This window comes from Muscardinus avellanarius (assembly GCF_963383645.1).
Source record: "Muscardinus avellanarius genome assembly, chromosome: 5".
NCBI lineage: Eukaryota > Metazoa > Chordata > Mammalia > Rodentia > Gliridae > Muscardinus > Muscardinus avellanarius.
In genome coordinates, this window is record NC_137790.1 from 58258657 (window position 1) to 58279810 (window position 21154).

Here is a 21154-nt window from a genome sequence, read left to right on the forward strand (position 1 = left end):
TTTGGAAATATTTTATCCAATTCTATTAGTAACTTTTAACTCTGTTTACATTGTCTTTGGATATACAATATTTTTTTAGGGAGTTTGTATACTCTTCTGTTGCCTGTGCCATTGAAATCATATCCAAGAAATCACTGCCAATTTCAATGTTGTGAGGTTTTATGACCCAGATTTTCTTCTAAAAGTTTATAGTCTTAAGATTTATATTTAGGTCTTTTATCTATTTTTAGTTAATACTTATATATGGGATTAGGTAAGGGTCCAATTTTATTCTTTTCCATGTAATTATTATTTTTCAAAAATATTTAGTTAAAAGATTATTATTTCCACCACCAAATGTTCATGGAAACCTTGTCAAAAATAACTTGATAATATAGGGAAGAATTTAGCTCTAGGCTTTTATTTAACTCCAATGGTTTATATATCTGCCTTTAGAACAGTACTACACTGTTTCAATTATTGTAGCTTTATATGGTTTGAAATCAGAAAATATATATCTTCTAGCTTTGTTCTTTTTCAAGATCATTTTGGGTACCTAGAGTCCATATTCCATATTAGGATAGATTTTTTTCTGAAAAATAAATATATAAATATATGATAGTTTCACCTAAAAAATAGAAAATAAAATATTCTCTGGTAAGAAAAAAAGCAAAAAGCAATATTGTAATGTTATCTTTAAGTCATCAAAAGCTTGGTATCAGACAAATGAAACTGTTATGTGAGATTATCATTTTTAATTTTGGATAAATTGCTATAATACTAGATGTCAACCACTAAGCCAAGCATGGGAAGGAGGGATGGGGAGGGAATGGGGTGGGGATCGGGTGGGGGCTGACTGGGCGATGTGTGCATGTATGTCTACAAAAATTTGTATCCCACTATGATGTATGAATACAGTGCACCAATAAAAATAAATAAATAAAAATAAAAATAAAAATAAAAAAAGAAATAGGGAATAAAAAAAACAATACATAAAATCAACAAAACCAAAAGCTGGTTTCTTAAAAAAAATAACAAGATAGATAAACCACTAGCCAACCTAACTAAAAAGAGAATAAACCAAAAGTATGAAGATAAGAGATTAAAAAGGAGATATCACTGCTAACAGTGTAGAAATCCAGAGGATTAAAGCAGCAATAAAACCTTACCATCAAAGAAAAGCCCAGGCCTAGATAGTTTCCCAAATGAATACTATAAAACCTTTATAGAATAGCTAATACCAATACTCCTCAATCTATTTTGTGAAATAGAAGTAAACAGGACTCTTCTAAATACATTCTATGAAGCCAACATCACATTAGTACCAAAACCAAATATGACAGTTAAAGGAAGGAAAACTACAGGCCTATTTCTTTGATGAACTTGGATGCAAAACTGTTAAACAAAATACTAGCAACACTCATTCAAAAACACATCAAGAAAGTCATACAACATGACTGGGAAGGGTTCATCCCAGTGATGCAAGGCTGGTTCAACATACAAAAATCAATCCATGTAATTCATCATATAAACAGAACCAAAGACAAAAGTCACATAATCATTTCAATAGATGCTGAAAAAGCATTTGATAAAATCCAACATCCATTTATGATAAACATACTGCAGAGAATCAGGATAGAAAGGACATATCTCAACATCATAAAGTCAATCTGCAATAAGCCCACAGCCAACATCACATTAAATGAGAGAAAAATTTGAGAATTCCCCCTAAAAACAGAACAAGACAAGGATGTCCATTATCACCACTTCTCTTCAAGTATTTGAGACTCTAGCCAGAACAATAATGCAAGAAAAGGAAATCAAAGGAATACATATAGGAAAAGAAAAACTCAAACTTTCAGTATTTGCAGATGACATGATACTATACTTAGAAAACCCAACAATCTCAACCAAAAGGTTTATAGAACTGAACAACAAATTCAGCAAAGTGTCTGGATACAAAATCAATCTTAAAAAATCAGAAGCTTTTCTGTATGCCAACCATAAATTCACTGAAAAAGAAATTCAGAAAACACTTCCACTCAGAATCTCACACACAAAAATAAAATACTTAGGAATAAACTTAATCAAGGAGGTAAAAGATCTCTACAAAGAAAGTTATAAAACATTGAACAAAGAAATCAAAGAAGATCATAGAAGATGAAAAGTTCTTCCATGTTCATGGAAAGGCAGAATAAATATCATCAAAATGGCCATCCTTTCAAAAGTAATCTACAGATTCAATACAACACCCATTAAATTACCAAGACCATGGATTACATGAAACTAAAGTTTCTGTACAGCAAAGGAAACTGTCAAGAACCTCAATCAAGAGCCAACAGAATGGGAGAAGATTTTTGCCACCTACTTCTCTGATAGAGGACTAATATCTAGAATATACAGAGAACTCAAGAAATTCAGCACTAAGAAAACAAATAACCCAATCAAAAACTAGGTAAATTAATTAAAGACATTTCACAAAAGAAGAAATTCAAATAGCCAACAAATGCTTAAAAAATGCTCAACATCATTGGCAATCAGAGAGATGCAAATCAAAAGTACCCTGAGATTCTACCTAACTCCAACTAGAATGGCAACCATACAAAACACAAACAATAACAAATGCTGTTGAGGATGTGGAGAAGTGGGAACTCTAAAACACTGTTGGTAGGATTGCAAAATAGTACAACCAGTTTGGAAAACACTATGGAGGATCCTAAGAAGAATGGGAACAAACTTGCCATTTGGTCCAGCAATATCACTTCTGGTTATCTACCCAAAAGAAAGGAAATTAAACTACAGAACTAATGCATGTGTATCTATGTTCATAGCTGCACAATTCACTATTGCCAAACTATGGAACCAGCCAAGATGTCTATCAACAGATGAATGGATTACGAAACTATGGGATATGTATACAATAGAATTTTACTTATCAATAAAGAGAAACACAATTACATCATTTACAGGGAAATGGATGGAACTGGAGAACATTATGCTAAGTGAGAATAGTCAGTCACAAAAATTAAGAAATCAAATACTTTCCCTAATATGCAAAATCTAGGGAGAAATGGATAACAGGAAGAGCTCTAGATGAAGAAGGAGATCCTGTAGAGGAGCAAATAAGGCAACCTAACTGAGGGAATGGGAGGGGGGAAGAGGAAAACTCTCTAAAGCACATGATTTACTTAAACATATCAAAGTCAATCACTAAGGAGGGATGGGGAGGAAATGGGGTGGGCATCAGGTAAGAGCTAATTGGTGATACGTGCATGTATGTCTTCACAAGTCTTTTATCCCATTAAGATGTATAACTACAATGCACCAATAAAAATTTGTTTTTGTTTTTGTTTTTTTATTATTATATTTTATATTGGTACATTATATTCATACATCATATAGGGTAAAAAATTTGCGTGGCCATACATGTACACATCACCGATTTAACCTCTACCCAATTCCCACCCCATTCCCTCCCCATCCCTCCTTCCCTTGCTTGGCTTAGTGGTTGACTTTGATTTGTTTAAGTACATTGTGTGTTTTAGAGGATTTCCTTCTTCTCCCCTCCCATCCCCTCATTTAGGTTGTCTTGTTTGCTCCTCTATAGGATTTCCTTTTTCATCTAGAGTTCCTCCTATGACCCATTTCTCCTTAGCTCTCACATATTAGGGAAAGCATCTGATTTCTTATTTTTTGTGACTGACTAATCTCACTTAGCATAATGTCCTCCAGTTTCATCCATCTCCCTGAACATGATGTAATTGAGTTTTTTTTTAATGGTTAAGTAAAATTCCATTGTGTATAAACCCTTTTCTATTTTACACATCTATAATATTTTGTAATAGTGAAGGAAGCTGATACAACCTTCATCTTCCATTTCTAGATTTCACCAGCCATCCTCTATAATATACCAGTATGGATCATTTTGAATTTCTTAGATTGTGCCATCTAATCCTATAAAGAGCAGAATAAAGATAAAAATCTAGGCTATGGGGCTTTGGGTAACTCCTAGCTACAGAATGGTTTTCTGCCCAACAAACAGTGCTCAAAGGGTTTCAGATAAAGAGAGATAAAGAATACTGAATCTCTAGTTTTTCTTAAGATTCAAAGAGAAAATAAACTAGAAAGATATGACAAGATATTGAGAAAAATCCATAAAAATCAGAGCAGCTTCCAATGTTTGAGAAACACTGGAAATAGTTGATATTAGTTCACCCAGTGTTGACACATAGATGGGAATAATCAACCTTTATGTATATAAAACATACACTGTGTACAAGAAAGGGCACTTATATGTTACCAAATCAAATTTGATAGATTAATCTTACTTTTTCACCAGTCTCCCTTTTTATTAATTAATTAATTTATTTATTTATTCATTTATTTTGGGGGTCTGGGGATGGAACCCAGGGGCATTTGACATCCGAGCTACACCCCCTGCCCTATTTTTTATTCTTTATTTTGAAACCAGGTCTCACTGAGTTGCAGAGGGACTAAGTAGATGAGGCTGACCATGAACCACGATCCTCCAGATCTCAGCCTCCCGAATGCTGGGATTACAAGCGTGCGCCACCACGCCCACCTATTTTTTTTTCTAAATAGGGCCTCACTAAATCGATGAGGGTCTCACTAAACTGCTGAGGCTGGCCTCAAACCTGTGGTTCTTCTGTCTTCAGCCCCCCAAGTATTAGAATCACAAGCATTAGCTGGGCATGGTGGCGCATGCTTGTAATCCCAGCATTTGGGAGGCTGAGACTGGAAGATTGCAGTTCGCGGACAGCCTCAGAAACTCAGCGAGGCCCTCAAAATCCAAGAATTTAAATGCATTGAACAAGCATTCCAGGTGAGTCTGGAATACACTAAGGTTCTAAAATCACAGCTATGTTAATTTTTCTCAGAAATTTGAGTATAAAGTTTTATGTGAAATACTGTCTGTTGGGAATATTGTCACAGCCCCAAATAAAAGAATAAGTTGGAGCATTCTAAAGGACTATTTTCTATTTTTAGTACATTAGAAAAACAAGAAAACATCTACAAATAACTGTATTTGAACCTAGCATTACCCAGCTTAGCAGTGTGCTAAGTCAAGTGGAAAGTAATAAAGATAAAAATTAATTGCTGCATTTTGAGATATTTTGGATTCCAGGTGGTTTGGGAGGAGTAACAGCACAGTGACAATGAATTGGAGATGGAGATGTGAATGCAAGGACTAGGAGGTTGAAATCTAAAATATACCTATAGCAGAAACTAAAGGTTAATGATCAGGGACGTGGCCTGATTTCTTTAAGACAGCGGCTCTTAATCCTGACTGGTCTCAGAATCATTCGTACAGATTCATTAGACCTATACATGGTCCTCTCAATCGGTGTCTGACAGTGGAGTCTAAGCACTTTTAGTTTTATTTTTACTACTTCACAAATGCATTTGGTGCACAAACAAAAACAAGGTTGAGAACTACTTTTTGTGTGTGTGTGTGTGGTACTGGGGTTCCTGGAAGCCCTTCTACCTCCGAGCTACACTCCCAGACCTATTTTTATACTCTTTTATTTGGAAACAAGGTCTCTTAAGCCAGCACAGCTGGCTTTGAACCTGCACAATCCTCCTGTCTCCACCTCCCAAGCGCGGGGATTACAAGCGTACGCCACCACGTCCAGCGAGAACTACTCTTTTAAGAACTCAAATCCTTAATGATTATGATTTGAACTAAAAAAGACGAATTGAGAAGACAAAAATCAGGAAATACAACGAGTACACATTGCAAGAATTCTGAAGACATTAGTCAAGCTTTCTCAGGACTTACTGAAATCCTGTCTGCTGGTTTGTTGATAGATCACTCTAAATCAAATTCCAGAGTTTCCTGGCCCCATGATCGATTATGGTGCTATTACATAATAAACACCAATCTGAAAGTTTTTCTAGAATTTATTTTTTTCTAGAATTTCATTATTATTTACTATTTTATTATTGTTGCAATTGATAATACATTATAGTAAGATTTAAAATGATGCATTCTTTTTTATTTCTTTTGTTTTATGGTACTGGGTATTGAATCCAGGGGCATTCTACCTCTGAGCTACACCCCAGACATTTTATTTTTTATTTTGAAACAGAGTTTTGCTAGGTTGATGCAAATCTTGCTAAATTGCTGCAGCTGTCCTTGAACCTGTGATTTCTCTTGTGTCAGCCTCCCAAATACTGGGATTATAGGTGTGGACCACTATGCCCAGCCAAAGTGATACATTCATGTATACAAAGAGCATCTCTTGGTGTGTTCATTTGCTTTTCAAAGACATCCTGCCAGTGAAATTACTTCATTACAAAACAGAGTTATCTTTATAAGTGCTCCAAATGTAAGTGTTTGATGACAATCTATGTATTCAGAAAGCTCATGCTTCTGTTTTGTTTTGTTTCTCTTTTCAAGTCAACAAAGCCTGTGAAACAAGGGAGTCTAATTAAAAACTGGCTGTGAAGGACAAGTGGTGGGACCGCTCACCGCCTGCAGCTGAAGAAACAGGTCATTCTTTTCCTGGATTAGGGAGACTTGCTTTGCTTTAAGTTCCTCTCTCTCAGATTCCGATTTCTCCAAGGCCTCCTGCAGTCTTGCATACTCTTCCTCCAGCCCAGCTGCCTCCTTTCCCACTCCTGCAGACTTAATAAGAGGCTTGATCTTGAAGAATAGACTCATCCAGGGACAGTTCTTCACAGCCATGAAAGTCCTCATATTACACTGGATCAAAAGAAGTGCATCCCTAAATTCAGATAGAAAAACAAAAGCAAGCAAACCCAGAATATAAGAAAGTATTTACATAATAAATATCCTTAATAGGAACACCTCTAAAGCTATAATACATTTTCATTAGTCTTTAAAGCACTTCTGGCCGGGCGTGGTGGCGCACGCTTGTAATCCCCGCGCTTGGGAGGCAGAGACAGGAGGATCGCGCAGGTTCGAAGCCAGCCGCGCGGGCTGGCTTAGGAGACCCTGTTTCCAAATAAAAATGTAAAAATAGGTCTGGGAGTGTAGTCCGGAGATAGAAGGGCTTCCAGGAACCCCAGTACCACCAAAAAAAAAAAAAAAAAAAAAAGCACTTCTGTATCTATGTTCTTATTTGATTCTGACAACAATTCTACAAAGGACTTCTGGAGCAAGCAATGTTGTGGATTAGATGTCCTGAAGATACCCACACTACGTCATTTAAATAAGAGCATCTGTATTTGAAAGAACACCAAATAAAATACATCTGTATTTGAAAAAAAGACCAAATAATATGTCTAAATCTGAAGAACATAGTGAGATTATTCAATAAAATAAGTAAGCTGTTGAAAAAGAAACCAAGTCATCTAGGAAAAGAATAAACCCCAATGTCTCAGGATCCAGGTCAGCCACAATAGCCTGAAAGAGCTCAAGGATACAGAGGAAGTTAAAATCCTAGGAACAAGTAATATCTGCATAGTTTGGTCATTTCCCTAGGTAGAGAAGCCATTTTTGCTATAGTGATGAGTTGCACTTTTCTATCTACATGGATAGAGAGGCAGGACAGAGAACTTCAAAGATTTTTACACTTAATGAAAAAAAGAGGACTAAAAATATCCACCCCTCACAATCCAACTGACAGTGGGGAAGACATCTGTATTTGAAAGGAGACGAAAAAAATGCCAAAAACTGAAAGTAATTGAAATCATTCAATAAAATAACTAAGCAGTTGAAAAAGAAACCTAGCAATATAAGGAAAGAATAAACCCCACATCTGCAGGATCTAGGTTAGCCACAATGCTCCCAGGCTCTAGGCTCCCTTATAGCCCTGGGTACTAGGCACATACCTGTGCCTCATCAGGCATGCTACACCATAAGGCAAGCTTTCCCTCAAGGACCCAGGCTCCAGGCTGGCCTCCTTGTACAGAAACTAGGCCTACCACAGTAAAACCAAACAGCAAAGCAATAAGAGCTTTCTTTCTTCTTCACTTCCTTCTTTGTCATGAAGAGCCACAGCTTCTACCAAGGGGAGGCAGTAAGGTGGTCAGAACACCTTCCCACCTTGAAGCCAACATTTCCAGAATTGGCTGTGGGACATACGTCTAAGCCCTGGCAGGTCTGCTTCTCTTATAAATTGTGAGTCATGCCACCTTCAGGAATCCACATTTCTAGACTATAAACAATCCTTCCCAGGGGGAAAACTAGAAGCAATGGAAGTACTATCTGAGCCTAAGCAGAGAAGACAGTTCTTTAGCCTATTATAGGACAATGAGATACAGTTACATTGGTTAAAGTAGCAATTATTCTAGCAGTGAGGTGTAGGATAGAGATATACCTTTCTTCCAGAATCTTTTGGAATTTGATTCTCATAAGTTTGCCCTGTGCTCTGGCTTGGAACAATGTGAAGACTTTAGATAGCCTTTCATCTCTTATTTCTTCCAGTTGGTCCAGAAAGCCAGCTTTAAAAAACACCTACAAGAAGTTAGGTTAGACATTAGTTTCACTCCTTATAAGTATTCAACAAACATCTGTTAAATGATCCTATGAACAACTGAAGTATTCTTTGGGACAGCTTAATGAGTTCTATTTCTTCTTAAGTTTTATTTAATATGTAAAATCTAAATTAGAGACTAGTTCTCTAAATATAAAATTTGCAAAGAGTATTTTATTTAATCATGTGGTTACATTGGTTGCTTAAAACCTCAATTTTTCTTCCTTTTATTTATTAATAATGTTTTGATAACCTGGCTTAAGCTTCACATGGGCCTAGCAATCCAGTCTTCCAAAGTAGCTATCAGGAGTCCACAAACTTTTTCTGTATAGGATCAGAGAGTACGATTTCTAGGTATCATAAACCACAATCTCTGTAAAATATTCTTATTTGCTGTCCTTTAAGCAATCCTTTAAAAGTATAAAACCACTTTTAGCTAATAGGCCATATAGTTAAAAAGTGGACCATAAAATGACCCTTGGGCCATAGTTTACTGACTCCTGCTCTAGAAAAACACACTTTTTTTTCTGGGCACTGAAGAATCAATATGAATATTTGTTTTCAAGAATAATAACAACTCAGGTAAGGGAGTGAGACATGCAAGCCACAAATTTACTGGAAGCACTTAGAGTACCTCTTCAAAGGCACTTTATACACCCCTGAGAGTGAGTGCCCCTTAAATATCCACAACCCTGAGAGTGAGCATCTCTCAGTACCACTTGCACATCCCTAAGAGTAAGTGTCCCCTTGAAATATGTGCCTTGGGAGCCTCACTTGCTACATGCGAGTTTTGTCCAGATGAGTGATATATAGCAAAAAATAATTAGACACACAGGGAAGCAAGGCATTGTTGGTGACAATCAGTGGAAACAATAAATACTGATTCCTACCTACTCAAAATGTAAGAGACAAGTAATATTTTTAAATATTCTACAAAGTTATTTTTCTATAAGTTGTTTGCACTGTGTCCTCCTACTCATCTTCAAATAATTTGGTCTTTATGTGGATATCATTAGGAACAACCCAATGTCAACAAACAGCTGAAACAAAATCTACTAGTCACAGATTTCTCAAAATATGCAGGTCCCTTCATAAAGTATATTTCAGAGACTCACATTTAAGAAAGTCAGTTCTGTTTGTTGTTTTGAATTTTTTACAATTGGGTTAACTTTAAGGTTGTTAAATGTGACGGGCCCCGCCCATCAGCCAGTAAGTCCGAGAGCTAAGATGGCGCTGAGTGGAAATTCCCCAGAGCGCTTAGGTGGTAAACAACTTTCAGGAAGTGACGACAAGAGCATGAGATACACGGGAACACCGCATGCCATAGGGCAACAGCCAATGGACTGGCTGTGCCCATGAGTTGTACACGTGAACGGTCTGCTGATTGGCTGTTGGGCTCTATATAAGGGGAGGATTTCTGGGGAGAGGAGGAGAAGATCTACGGGAACTGTACAAGAAGCTGGGGTAATAAAACTGCTTGAGGAAGATCGTGTAAGAGTCGTCACTGCGACCGACAAGTGGTGGCCCGTACGGGGACCTTCGCTTTGATCAGAACCTCGGCAGTCCAGGGCAGCTGGCTGGTAAGTACTCCTTTGACTCCGAAAAGGGAGGAGGAGGCTCCGTTTATGGAGGGTTATTTTCCTCAATCAACAGGGGGCTCCATTAAGGAGGATATTTTTCAGTGTAAGCAAGTTAGAGAATCGGGCTGGTCCTGATTCGACAAGATGGGAAATAGTCCATCTCACCCATTGCATAAAGCATTGAAAGCTTTGTTGAAAAGTAGAGGCCTAAAGCTTAGGGACAAGACAATACAAGATTTTCTTGAACAAATAGATAGGGTAGCGCCATGGTTTACAGTATCAGGGAATCTTTCTTCAGCAAGCTGGGATAAATTGGGAAGAGACGTAGAACGCGCCGAAGAACAAGGTATTGTCACAGGAGGGACTCGGCCGCTTTGTCGGCTGATTCGTGCCTGTTTGGAAGAAAGGCGCTTTAGAAAATTTGTGCAGGAGGGCCAGGCAGCTTTAGACGGTGTAAAAGAGGAACGTTCAACTTCCTCTAAAGTGGCCAGTGAGGAGGATTCAGAGTCAGAGGGGGAGGATGACTCTGAGGAGGAACTAGAGGCCATTTGCAAACAAATGAAAGCTTTTGAACTGAGTAAAGAGGAAATTCCGCCTCCTCCGTATAACCCTTCTGCGCCCGGAGCAGAAGGTGTCTCTTTTAGTAGTCAGATGTGGAGAAATGCGGGAATTTTTCTAGCAAATCAAGCTTTCCCAGTTTTCCAGCCGCAGGAGGGGGGAAATCGTTATCATGAGCCTTTGGACTTTAAAACAGTTAAGCATCTCGCAGAGTCAGTTCGCACATATGGGTCATCAGCTGCTTTCACTATAGCAATAATAGAGAGTTTACATCGCTATGCCATGACCCCAGGAGACTGGCAAAATTTAGTTAGGGCCACCTTAAATCCTGGCCAATACTTGGATTGGAAAGCTTATTATATAGAATATGCCACTGAACAAGCTGCACGTAATCGAGCAGCAGGAAATCCAGCCTGGGATATAGACATGCTGATGGGCCAAGGACGATTTGCTAATCAACAGCTTGGGTATCCACAACAGGTATATGAACAAATCAACAGACTCGCTACCCAGGCCTGGAAGGCCCTCCCTAACAAAGGAGAGGTATCTGGTAACCTTACAAAGATTACCCAAGGATTGACTGAACCCTTTTCAGACTTCGTTGCCCGTCTAGTAGAGGCTGCGGGAAGAATTTTTGGGGATCCTGACGCGGCCATGCCGCTCATTAAACAATTGGTCTATGAGCAATGCACTAAAGAATGCAGACAGGCCATTACCCCTTACAAACATAAAGGCCTAGAGGTGTGGATGAAGGTGTGCAGGGAACTCGGAGGACCCTTAACCAATTCAGGACTTGCTGCAGCCATTATACAGGCCTCCGGACAACAAAGTAAAAATAGTACCAAAAATGGCAATTGTTTTTCCTGTGGAGCAACAGGACACTTAAAACGAGATTGTCCTAAGCGTAGGGCGTCCCAATCTCATCCTTCTCCTCCTGAGTATTGTCGTCGATGTAGAAAAGGAAGGCATCCTACCTCTGAGTGCCGTTCGGTTAAAGATATCGATGGCAACCCCTTGCCCTATAATGGAAAGCAATCATCAAATACTCAGACAAAAAATGGGAGGGCGGGCCCCCGTTCCCAGGGCCCACAAAAATATGGGAACCCTCAGGTGTACGGGGCCATGGAGACACAGCCACCTCAGTGGCCCAATCTACAGCCTCCGGGACAGTCCGGCGAGCCACTCCAGGTTCGGCAGGATTGGACCTCTGTGCCACCTCCAGGCTGGTATTAACGCCACAAATGGGAGTTCAAATTATTGAAACAGATTTTCAAGGTCCTTTGCCACCTAACTCTGTTGGCTTACTTTTTGGAAGGTCTTCCTCTACCATGAAAGGACTTGTAGTCCATCCGGGGGTTATAGATGAGGATTATACTGGAATTATCAAAGTGATGGTTTCAGCGCCCCGGGGTATCGTTGCCATCTCCCCTGGGGATAGAGTGGCACAGTTACTTTTGCTTCCCAGTCTACATGGTATGTTTCCTTCAGCAAAGGGACGACGCGGTAGTGGTGGGTTCGGTTCTTCAGGAAATGAGTTAATATCTCTTGCCTTTGATATGGGAACTCGTAACCTTGGACGTGGAAGGCAAGCAAATCCTAGGACTTTTAGATACTGGGGCAGATAAAAGTGTCATCGCCCGTAAAGACTGGTCATCTTCATGGCCCACTCAAAAGGCTGCCGGAGAATTTAGAGGTTTGGGTTATGCTAAAACCCCTGACCTCAGTGCTAGGGCTCTACATTGGAAAGATCAGGAGGGACATAAGGGGCAGTTTGAACCCTATGTGCTGGAGCTGCCAGTTTCCCTCTGGGGAAGAGATTTATTAGTGGACATGGGATATTCCTTACAAAATACATCTTATTTCCCCCAAGCCCATAATATTCTCCTTCGCCAGGGCTACCACCCTTCCTACGGGCTGGGAAAACACCTCCAGGGACGTAAAAGCCCAATTCCTACTAAAGAAAAGAGTGATCGCGGGGGACTGGGTTTTGTGCAGTAGCCACTGAGGAGGCAATTCCCATTACCTGGAAGACGGGAGATCCAGTATGGGTTCCTCAGTGGCCTCTCTCCCGTAAAAAGCTTGAAGCAACAAGGAAATTAGTACAAGAACAATTACAGTTAGGCCATATCCGGCCATCCACCTCTCCTTGGAATACCCCGATTTTTGTGATAAAGAAAAAATCTGGAAAATGGAGGCTATTACACGACCTCCGAGCCATAAATAGCCAAATGCAGATTATGGGGCCAGTTCAACGAGGGCTTCCACTCCTCTCTGCTATCCCGAAGGAGTGGCCACTTATCAGCATAGACATAAAAGATTGTTTTTTCTCCATCCCTTTAAATCCTGCGGATACTCCTCGTTTTGCTTTTACTGTTCCCTCTATTAATCAAGAGGAAATTGACAGTAGATATGAATGGGTGGTCCTCCCACAAGGAATGCCCAATAGCCCTACCCTCTGTCAATTATATGTAAATAGTGCTCTTGAGCCCGTAAAAACCAAATTTCCAGAAATTTGCTGTATTCATTATATGGATGACATTTTGTTGACCACAAAAAATCCCTCCATACTTGAGGAGGCTTATTGTCACCTTGTAAAGATTTTGGAAACTCATCAATTATTCATCGCCTCAGAAAAGGTACAAAGAGGAGAAAATATACACTTTCTTGGCAACATTGTTCTCCCCCATGCAGTCCTGCCTCAAAAATTAATCATCCGCACTAATCAATTAAAAACCCTCAATGATTTCCAAAAACTGTTGGGAGACATTAATTGGGTTCGACCCTTTTTACAAATTCCTAACCATGCCTTGAAACCTTTATATAATCTACTCGTAGGCAATCCTCAATTAGATTCTCCTCGCGTCCTTACCGATGAGGCCCGCAATGCGTTACAATTAGTAGAACAAGCACTTACGAAAGCGTCTCTCCGTCGCGTGACCCCTGGACAGCCATTATGGGCTTGTATCCTGGCCACTGAAAAACAGCCTACTAGTGTTCTTTGGCAACAAGGACCCCTTCTTTGGATTCACCCCAAAGTCTCCCCTCAAAAGGTAGTTGAATATTATCCCACCAGTGTAGCAAGCCTTGCCCTTAAAGCCATTCAGCAGTGCATCCAACATTTTGGCAGAACGCCTGATAAGTTGGTGGTACCGTACACTGCTCTGCAAGTACAAACGCTGGTAGCCACTATTGATGATTGGGCTATACTTATGTGCTCTTTCAGTGGTGAAATAGACAATCATCTTCCTAAATATCCATTGTTACATTTTGTTCTGGAACATCCTCTCATTTTCCCATTGGTCACTAAAAACAAACCTGTGGCTAATGCAATTAACATTTTTACTGATGGATCCAAAACTGGTGTGGGGGCCTACCTAATAGAGGGAAGCAATCCCGTTGTCATCCAATATTCACATACCTCTCCACAACTGGTTGAATTAAATATTGTTTTAGAAATTTTTAAGAGAGTTTCTTCTCCTTTCAATTTATTATCAGATTCACAATATGTGGTTAATCTGGTTAGATCGCTTGAATGCGCGGGTCAGCTCTCTTTACATACTCCTATTCATTCTATGGCCAGCCAAATCCAGATTTATATACATTTAAGAAAGACACCATTCTTTATCCAGCACGTTAGGGCACATACTGGATTACCTGGCCCTATTACATATGGAAATGATCTAGTAGATAAACTCACCAAGATACATATGATTTTTTCTCTTACTCAAATGCAACAGGCACAGGCATTTCACCGTCAATATCATGTAAATTCTAAAACATTACAACAGCGATTTAAAATCCCTCGACATCAGGCTCGGGAAATTGTAAAAACCTGTAATGCCTGTGCCCCTTTTTTATACCCCCCACATGTGGGCATTTGCCCACGAGGCTTGCTCCCTCTACATCTCTGGCAAATGGATGTAACTCACATATCTGAATTTGGAAAATTGAAATATATCCATGTTTCCATAGATACCGTCTCTGGAATTATTCATGCGTCTGCTCATGCCGGGGAAAAGGCACATGACGTTGTCAATCATTGCCTTGAGGCCTGGGCAGCATGGAATATGCCTAAAGAAATAAAAACTGATAATGGCCCGGCTTATACTTTCCAAAAATTCACATCCTTTTGTTCACAGATGGGAATAACTCTAAAGCATGGCCTTCCGTACAACCCTCAGGGACAGGGTATTGTGGAACGCGCCCATCGTACTCTTAAAGAATGCTTGATAAAACAAAAAGAGGGAATTGGAACCAATATGAAACCGAAGCAGCGCCTATCCTTATCCCTTTTTACTTTGAATTTTTTGCAATTAGATGTCAATGGCAAGACTGCTGCCGATCGTCATTTTGCCCCCTCGGGTACGAGCCAGGGTTTCGTGCGTTGGAAGGATGCCCTCACAGGGCAATGGAGGGGACCTGACCCAGTGCTCACATGGGCCAGAGGCTCTGTTTGTGTGTTTCCACAGGACGGCGCCGATCCTGTCTGGGTTCCAGAGCGGCTGACTCGTCTGGTGAAACAAAAGGATGATGAGCCATCAACTGATTCTTCTGGGGACCATGATACTGTGGATTCCAAGGATAGGAAGTGATCCACAATGGGGGCTTCTGACTGCTTTTCCTTTTCCATTGCCTTTGAGTCATTCTGCTCAAGTTTTTCCCCGCTTATTCACCACCTAAGCGCTCTCTTGATCACTTTTCCTTGATTCATAATCGTTCCCTGCTTGATGTTGGTCCCCCTCCTTGCATTAGCTTGTATAATTAAACTGCTGCTTGGCTATCTAGACCGAATGTTACCAATGGTATAGCTAATTTTACCTCCTTTTGAATAGAAGACTTTTGGCCCATTAATTTTTCTAACAAAATAAATTCTACCCGTCTTAGACCGTCAAGGCAGCCATATTGGGCCCCTCGCTGCCAAGGCTCTCGTTTTGACAAAACAATCTCTCCACCCTGAACTGGATGCCAATCTAGGCTTACACAGTGGACTACTAATCTTTTTACCTTTTCCCCTAAAATTGGCACAGGAGCAAATTCTACTTTTGCAGGTTATAATTTTACTTATCAGAGCCCGACCATGGCCTTTCATTCTAACCCATTTGATCTGTGGCTTCTTTGTGGGATAAATGGCAGTTGCACGGATTTAGCTCCCCTTGTCATGATTAATGGTGGTTCCCTGGGCCATACTAAAATAATATGGAACACCTCTGAGACGTTTGAGGATCACGCTTCCTTTAATCGCTCAGGCCTAAATATTACATTTGGTCCCACTCTAGTGTGTCTTGTTTCACCTTTCCTGTTTCTTATGTCTAATGGTACATTGCAAAATGATACCTTGTCTTGTTCCAATACTACTTGTTTATAATGATATTAAATCAAAGAGTTGATTTAATACAAGAACAAATTGATGTGCTATGGCGGTTGGCACAGCTTGGCTGTGAGTGGCATTCCACGGCTCTGTGTCTAACCGGAATTCCCTATGATAACGCGTCTATTGCCGCTAATCTTTCTCGCGAGCTTTCTGCATATCTTACAGATAACTGGTCATCGAAATTTGACAATTTGACAAAACAGTTGCGGTTGGAGATCATCAAAACCAATACTACTCAAGTTGACCCGGTGATGGCCCGCACCTTGATGTCCTGGATCCAACAAGCAGCTCGTCATTTAAAAGAGTGGGCTGGACTGGGTGCTCTTGGTCTCTGTCTGGTCTTACTGTGTATCTTATGTCTCTACTGTCTTAGAAAACTAATCCGTCAGCGCGCTACAGATCAAGTGCTCATAGCTCAGGCATTTGCAGCCATGGAGTTGGGACAATCCCCTCAAATATGGCTTACGGCGATGGGAAAGTCTTAATGACAGGATGCCAGCCAGGACTGCACTCGGGACCCCGGGAGGGTGCATCCCGAGGAGGGCATGCTCAACTGCATATGGGTTGCCACTGATTCTTGTCCCGTCCCTGGCAAAAGGTGGTGGGCCTAGAAGCCCCTTCCAAACATACAGGGGTTGAGTCCTCTGTCCTCTCCTGTCTGAAAAAACAAAAAAGGGGGAACTGTGACGGGCCCCGCCCATCAGCCAGTAAGTCCGAGAGCTAAGATGGTGCTGAGCGGAAATTCCCCAGAGCGCTTAGGTGGTAAACAACTTTCAGGAAGTGACGACAAGAGCATGAGATACACGGGAACACCGCATGCCATAGGGCAACAGCCAATGGACTGGCTGTGCCCATGAGTTGTACACGTGAACGGTCTGCTGATTGGCTGTTGGGCTCTATATAAGGGGAGGATTTCTGGGGAGAGGAGGAGAAGATCTACGGGAACTGTACAAGAAGCTGGGGTAATAAAACTGCTTGAGGAAGATCGTGTAAGAGTCGTCACTGCGACCGACAGTTAAATTAATCAGAGAGTCTTGTAAAGCTTATTTCCTAAAAAAGGAAAGCGAATGAATCAGTCCATGCACACAAGCAGTTAACTCTAAGAAGCTGATTCACACTTTTCTTGCCCTGGTTTATACACATATTTCCCAAAACTGTGTTAATTCAGTATATTATATCTCAGCACAAATTTGCTTGTATGACTAATTATAAAATGTAAATGTCATCAAGACTGAGGTTTAAAAAACATTGAATTTTCTTTCTCACACAGCACTTAAATTTCCATTTTGAACTGAGTTTTACTTGTGCTATTTCTGGTCACAAAGACCTAAGGAATGCCTTATATTGTAATTGAATATTCATGGGTATTTTAAGATACATACTCTTTCCTCCTACTGTTTTCTGAATACATTCTTTTGCAATTTCCTGATTACCTTAGTGGTTCCAAATTGATACTGAGTATGGTCTATCTCCAGGGAGTCAAGGAGATCTTCAGTTGCTTTTCTACTGCTCACAGATGTGTTCTTTGGAAAGGCCCCTGGGTTCAGAATGCAGAACCTAATTTAAAATGGGGCCAGAGGATCATAAGATTCACATGAAGATAAATGTGGTCAAAGGAAATGAAAGGAGATACAGATATCTATTTCTCCCACCAAAATGTTCAAGTTTCACAAACATCTTGGTAACAATAATGAGGAAAAAGGAATAAATAAGGAATAATACCGTCCATCCACAAACAAGTTTGTATTTTTCATAGAGCTTTAGAGATCAACCACATTTGATTGTCTGCTGCATTACGAAGGAAGAGATTTCAAGGAAAAAAATTAGAGGAAGGCAAGCATAGTTTCTCTATCTTATGGAGAAGGAAAACCAAAAGGCAGAGACATTAAATGTCTTTTCCCAAACGTCACCCAAATGATGAATTGGCAGAGAAGAGGCATGCCATTTAGTACCTAGTATGGTACTCTATCTACTCTTCTGTACTTTGCTCAAATTGGCTTGATGAGCTATAATTTATGCTTTTATAATTCAGGAAGGAGAAAGCAAGGATGCTTTTGCTACAGTATACTGTGTGGATGGCAGCTGCCATTACGTATAACATTTTAGAGATCCAGTGCAGGCTCTATATCTTTCCTCTGTGTATATTCCTTCTATGTGAGGAACTATTATCTGTAAACAGCATTTTAAGGATATTATAGCTATATAGATATCAGTTTTAAAGGGACATAATAAGGAAATGTTTCCATCATATATCTCACTACTACCAACATTGATTTATAGTTTGGAGAATATTAACCCAACATACAATGTGTGTCTAAACAGCTAGAAAGAGGGAAACAGAATGGACTATCTCAGGCTTCTTGGAAACTGGAATATATGCCTACCTTTGTTTAAAATCATCGTACAGCAGTCTATTTGGAAAACCTTCAGAGCATATCCGAATCCCTTCCAAGATGCCATTACAGCGCAGCTGTTGTAGAACCAAGGAAGGGTCCATTACACCTGAATAAGAGATCACATTAGGTCAGGGCCTCAAAATTATCACCCCAATTTTGTTCTCTCTGTTATCTCTGGGGTTAAAAAAAGTTTGAAATTGGTGTGTTCTCTATGGTACACTGTAGGAATTTACTGATTTCCTGCCTGATGGTACTCTCAGCACCCATAATACTATATAGGATTCTAAATATTCCTTTAATATGGAACAAATTCTGAGTGAGGAGTTAGATAAGATTTTATAAGTGAATATTCCTCTAAGATGAAAAGAAAGATTACATTCTTGCTAGAATGGATTTTCCATTGGCTGATGGCATATGCATTTGGAACTTGCCAATCAAACACCAACTAAAAAGGACAAGAATACAAAAGGAAACTGCCATCTCCAAGCAGACGATAAAGGAGACTACAGAAAAGGAGATGGAAGTAAAAGGTGAAGATGGGACAACCACAGCAATTTCACCTAGAAAGAACTTGGCAGCTGTGCATGGTGGCACACACCTAGAATCCCAGTACTTGGGAAACTGAGACAGGAGGCGTGTAGGTTTGAAACCAGACTCAGCAACTCCGCAAGATAGTTAGCATTGTAGTGAGACTCTGCTTCAAAATTTAAAAATAAGCCAGGCATGATGACACACATTTGTAATCCCAGTATGTAGAAGGCCAAAACAGGAAGATTGCAGGCTCAAGGCCAGCCTCAGTTACTTAGTGAGGTCATTTGTAATTTAGTAAGATCCTATTTCAAAATAAAGAATGAAAAATAGGGGTTGGGGGTATAGCTTGGAGGTAGAATTCCCCTGGGTTCAATCTTCAGTACCACACAATAAATAAATAAGTAAATAAGTAAATAAATAAATAAATAAATAAATAAACAAATAGGCAAACAAATAAACAATAAAAATAGTTCTGGGAATATCAATCACAGAATGCCTTGTACCAAAAGTAAACAACTTGGCCACATTCTGGCCTTCATTTTCCCTTTATTATGTTGATATTGCCTAAGTTTTATTCTATAACATAATCATTCTTTTCTCACTTCTTTATCCATCAAAAGAAGCCTATTAAAGCTGTCAGCTGCAATCTCTCATAAAAGCCTTTGAAAAACCATACAAGAAGCCACTGTATCTGGCTTTCACCAAATCTTCAGGAAGGAGCCAAGGAGCTCTCTTAACACAAAGGCCCACTATGACTGCCTATGTATAGGATCACAGAAATAAACTCCAGCCATATAGCTCTTTTCCAATCTCTCTCATGGATAGAAATAGATGTTTTATAATAAGAGGAAAGATAGACTCTTCGGATACCTTAATAGGAAACACATCCATTCCTTTGAAGTACAAATGAAGATTTGTTTTGATTAGATCATGAAAGTTTTCTTGAAAACCTGCTAGAATCAGAGATGACTTGATGGAAGGCAATACTAATAGGTAACAGAACTGCTCCAAAGTAGAACCATTTAATTAGAGTCCCTGCTAGATGGAAGCAGTGTCCCTACGTGCATTCAGAAATGTAGCTGATGGCTGAAGATGTAGCTCAGTAGTTGAGTGCCTTCCTAGCATACATGAGGTCCTTAGTTCCATTCTCATTGCCATGAACAAACAAACAGAAATATAGCTGTTAAAAAACCATGAGGCAAGCCGGGTGTGGTGGCACACGCTTGCAATCCCAGCGCTTGGGAGGCTGAGACGGGAGGATGGCACAGGTTTGAAGCCAGCCTCAGCTACTTAGTGAGGCTCTCAGAAACTTTGTGAGACCCTGTTTCAAAATAAAAAATATATAAAAATAGGTCCGGGAGTATAGCCTGGAGGTAGAAAAGCCCTGGGTTTCACCCCCAGTACCACACACACACACACACACACACACACACACACACACACACACACAAACTATGAGGCAAAATCATACAGCCATGAATGAACATGATGTATTTGCAATGAAAAATATTACCATTACAACATCACTGTTTGCAATCACACTTTCTCAAAATAGGCTACAGACTATCAAGATTGAAACCTTACGCATTTTAGGTTAATAAAAATGCAATGCAAATTATTACAGAACCTCTGTAACCAAAATCAGCAGCATCAGATTACATATTCAAAGGGTGTCCAATGTTCTGAAGATATAAATGCTTGCCACATATGCTCCTGTGAGGCTGAGAGCCTCTGACCAAAGCTTTATAGAGGATTGTAAGTCTAAAGAGAGTGCTGGGGATCTTCAAATACATGATGGAAAGGAAATGACCCATGTAATTAATATTAGTTAAAAACTTATTTTGAAAATTAAAAATAGAAAAAATAGACACCACCACTCACCTATCTGATCATTTTCCTACCACCATTAATTCATCAAAAAAGCAACTACTGCCCAGAAGTGCATAACTAAAGAAATGGTAATATTAGGGAATAAGAAGATATTAGTCTTGGGAAGACTATGGGAAGTTCTTGACAATTAGGAGTGGATTGAGGCTGAGGATGTTGCTGAGTGCTAGCGTACTTGCTTAGCATACAGAAACCTTGGGTTTGACCCCGAGAATCACTAAAAGAAGGAATGAGGGAGGGAAGAAAAGACTTAAAATAATTCAGACCAAATAGCATTCTTTATTATTCTAAATCCCCCTAATTGATTCTTCAGTCCCATTTTTATTATACTTTGTCTTTCTACACAATAGAATATAATATCACCCACATTTTCATATAAAATTCAAAAAG

General features: G+C 39.7%; 1 protein-coding gene across 1 annotated transcript in view; it reads right to left on the bottom strand.

The window, feature by feature from the left end:
• LOC308263160 (myosin-15-like) overlaps window positions 1-21154 on the bottom strand; it is a gene marked incomplete at its 5' end in the record, with an annotated part of 185662 nt that overhangs the window by 97457 nt on the left and 67051 nt on the right. The window contains 4 exons of the mRNA XM_080696037.1: window positions 6473-6728; window positions 8286-8422; window positions 17384-17507; window positions 18335-18452. Coding sequence (XP_080552163.1) covers window positions 6473-6728; window positions 8286-8422; window positions 17384-17507; window positions 18335-18452 — 635 coding nt within the window. The remainder of the gene's footprint in view (window positions 1-6472; window positions 6729-8285; window positions 8423-17383; window positions 17508-18334; window positions 18453-21154) is intronic.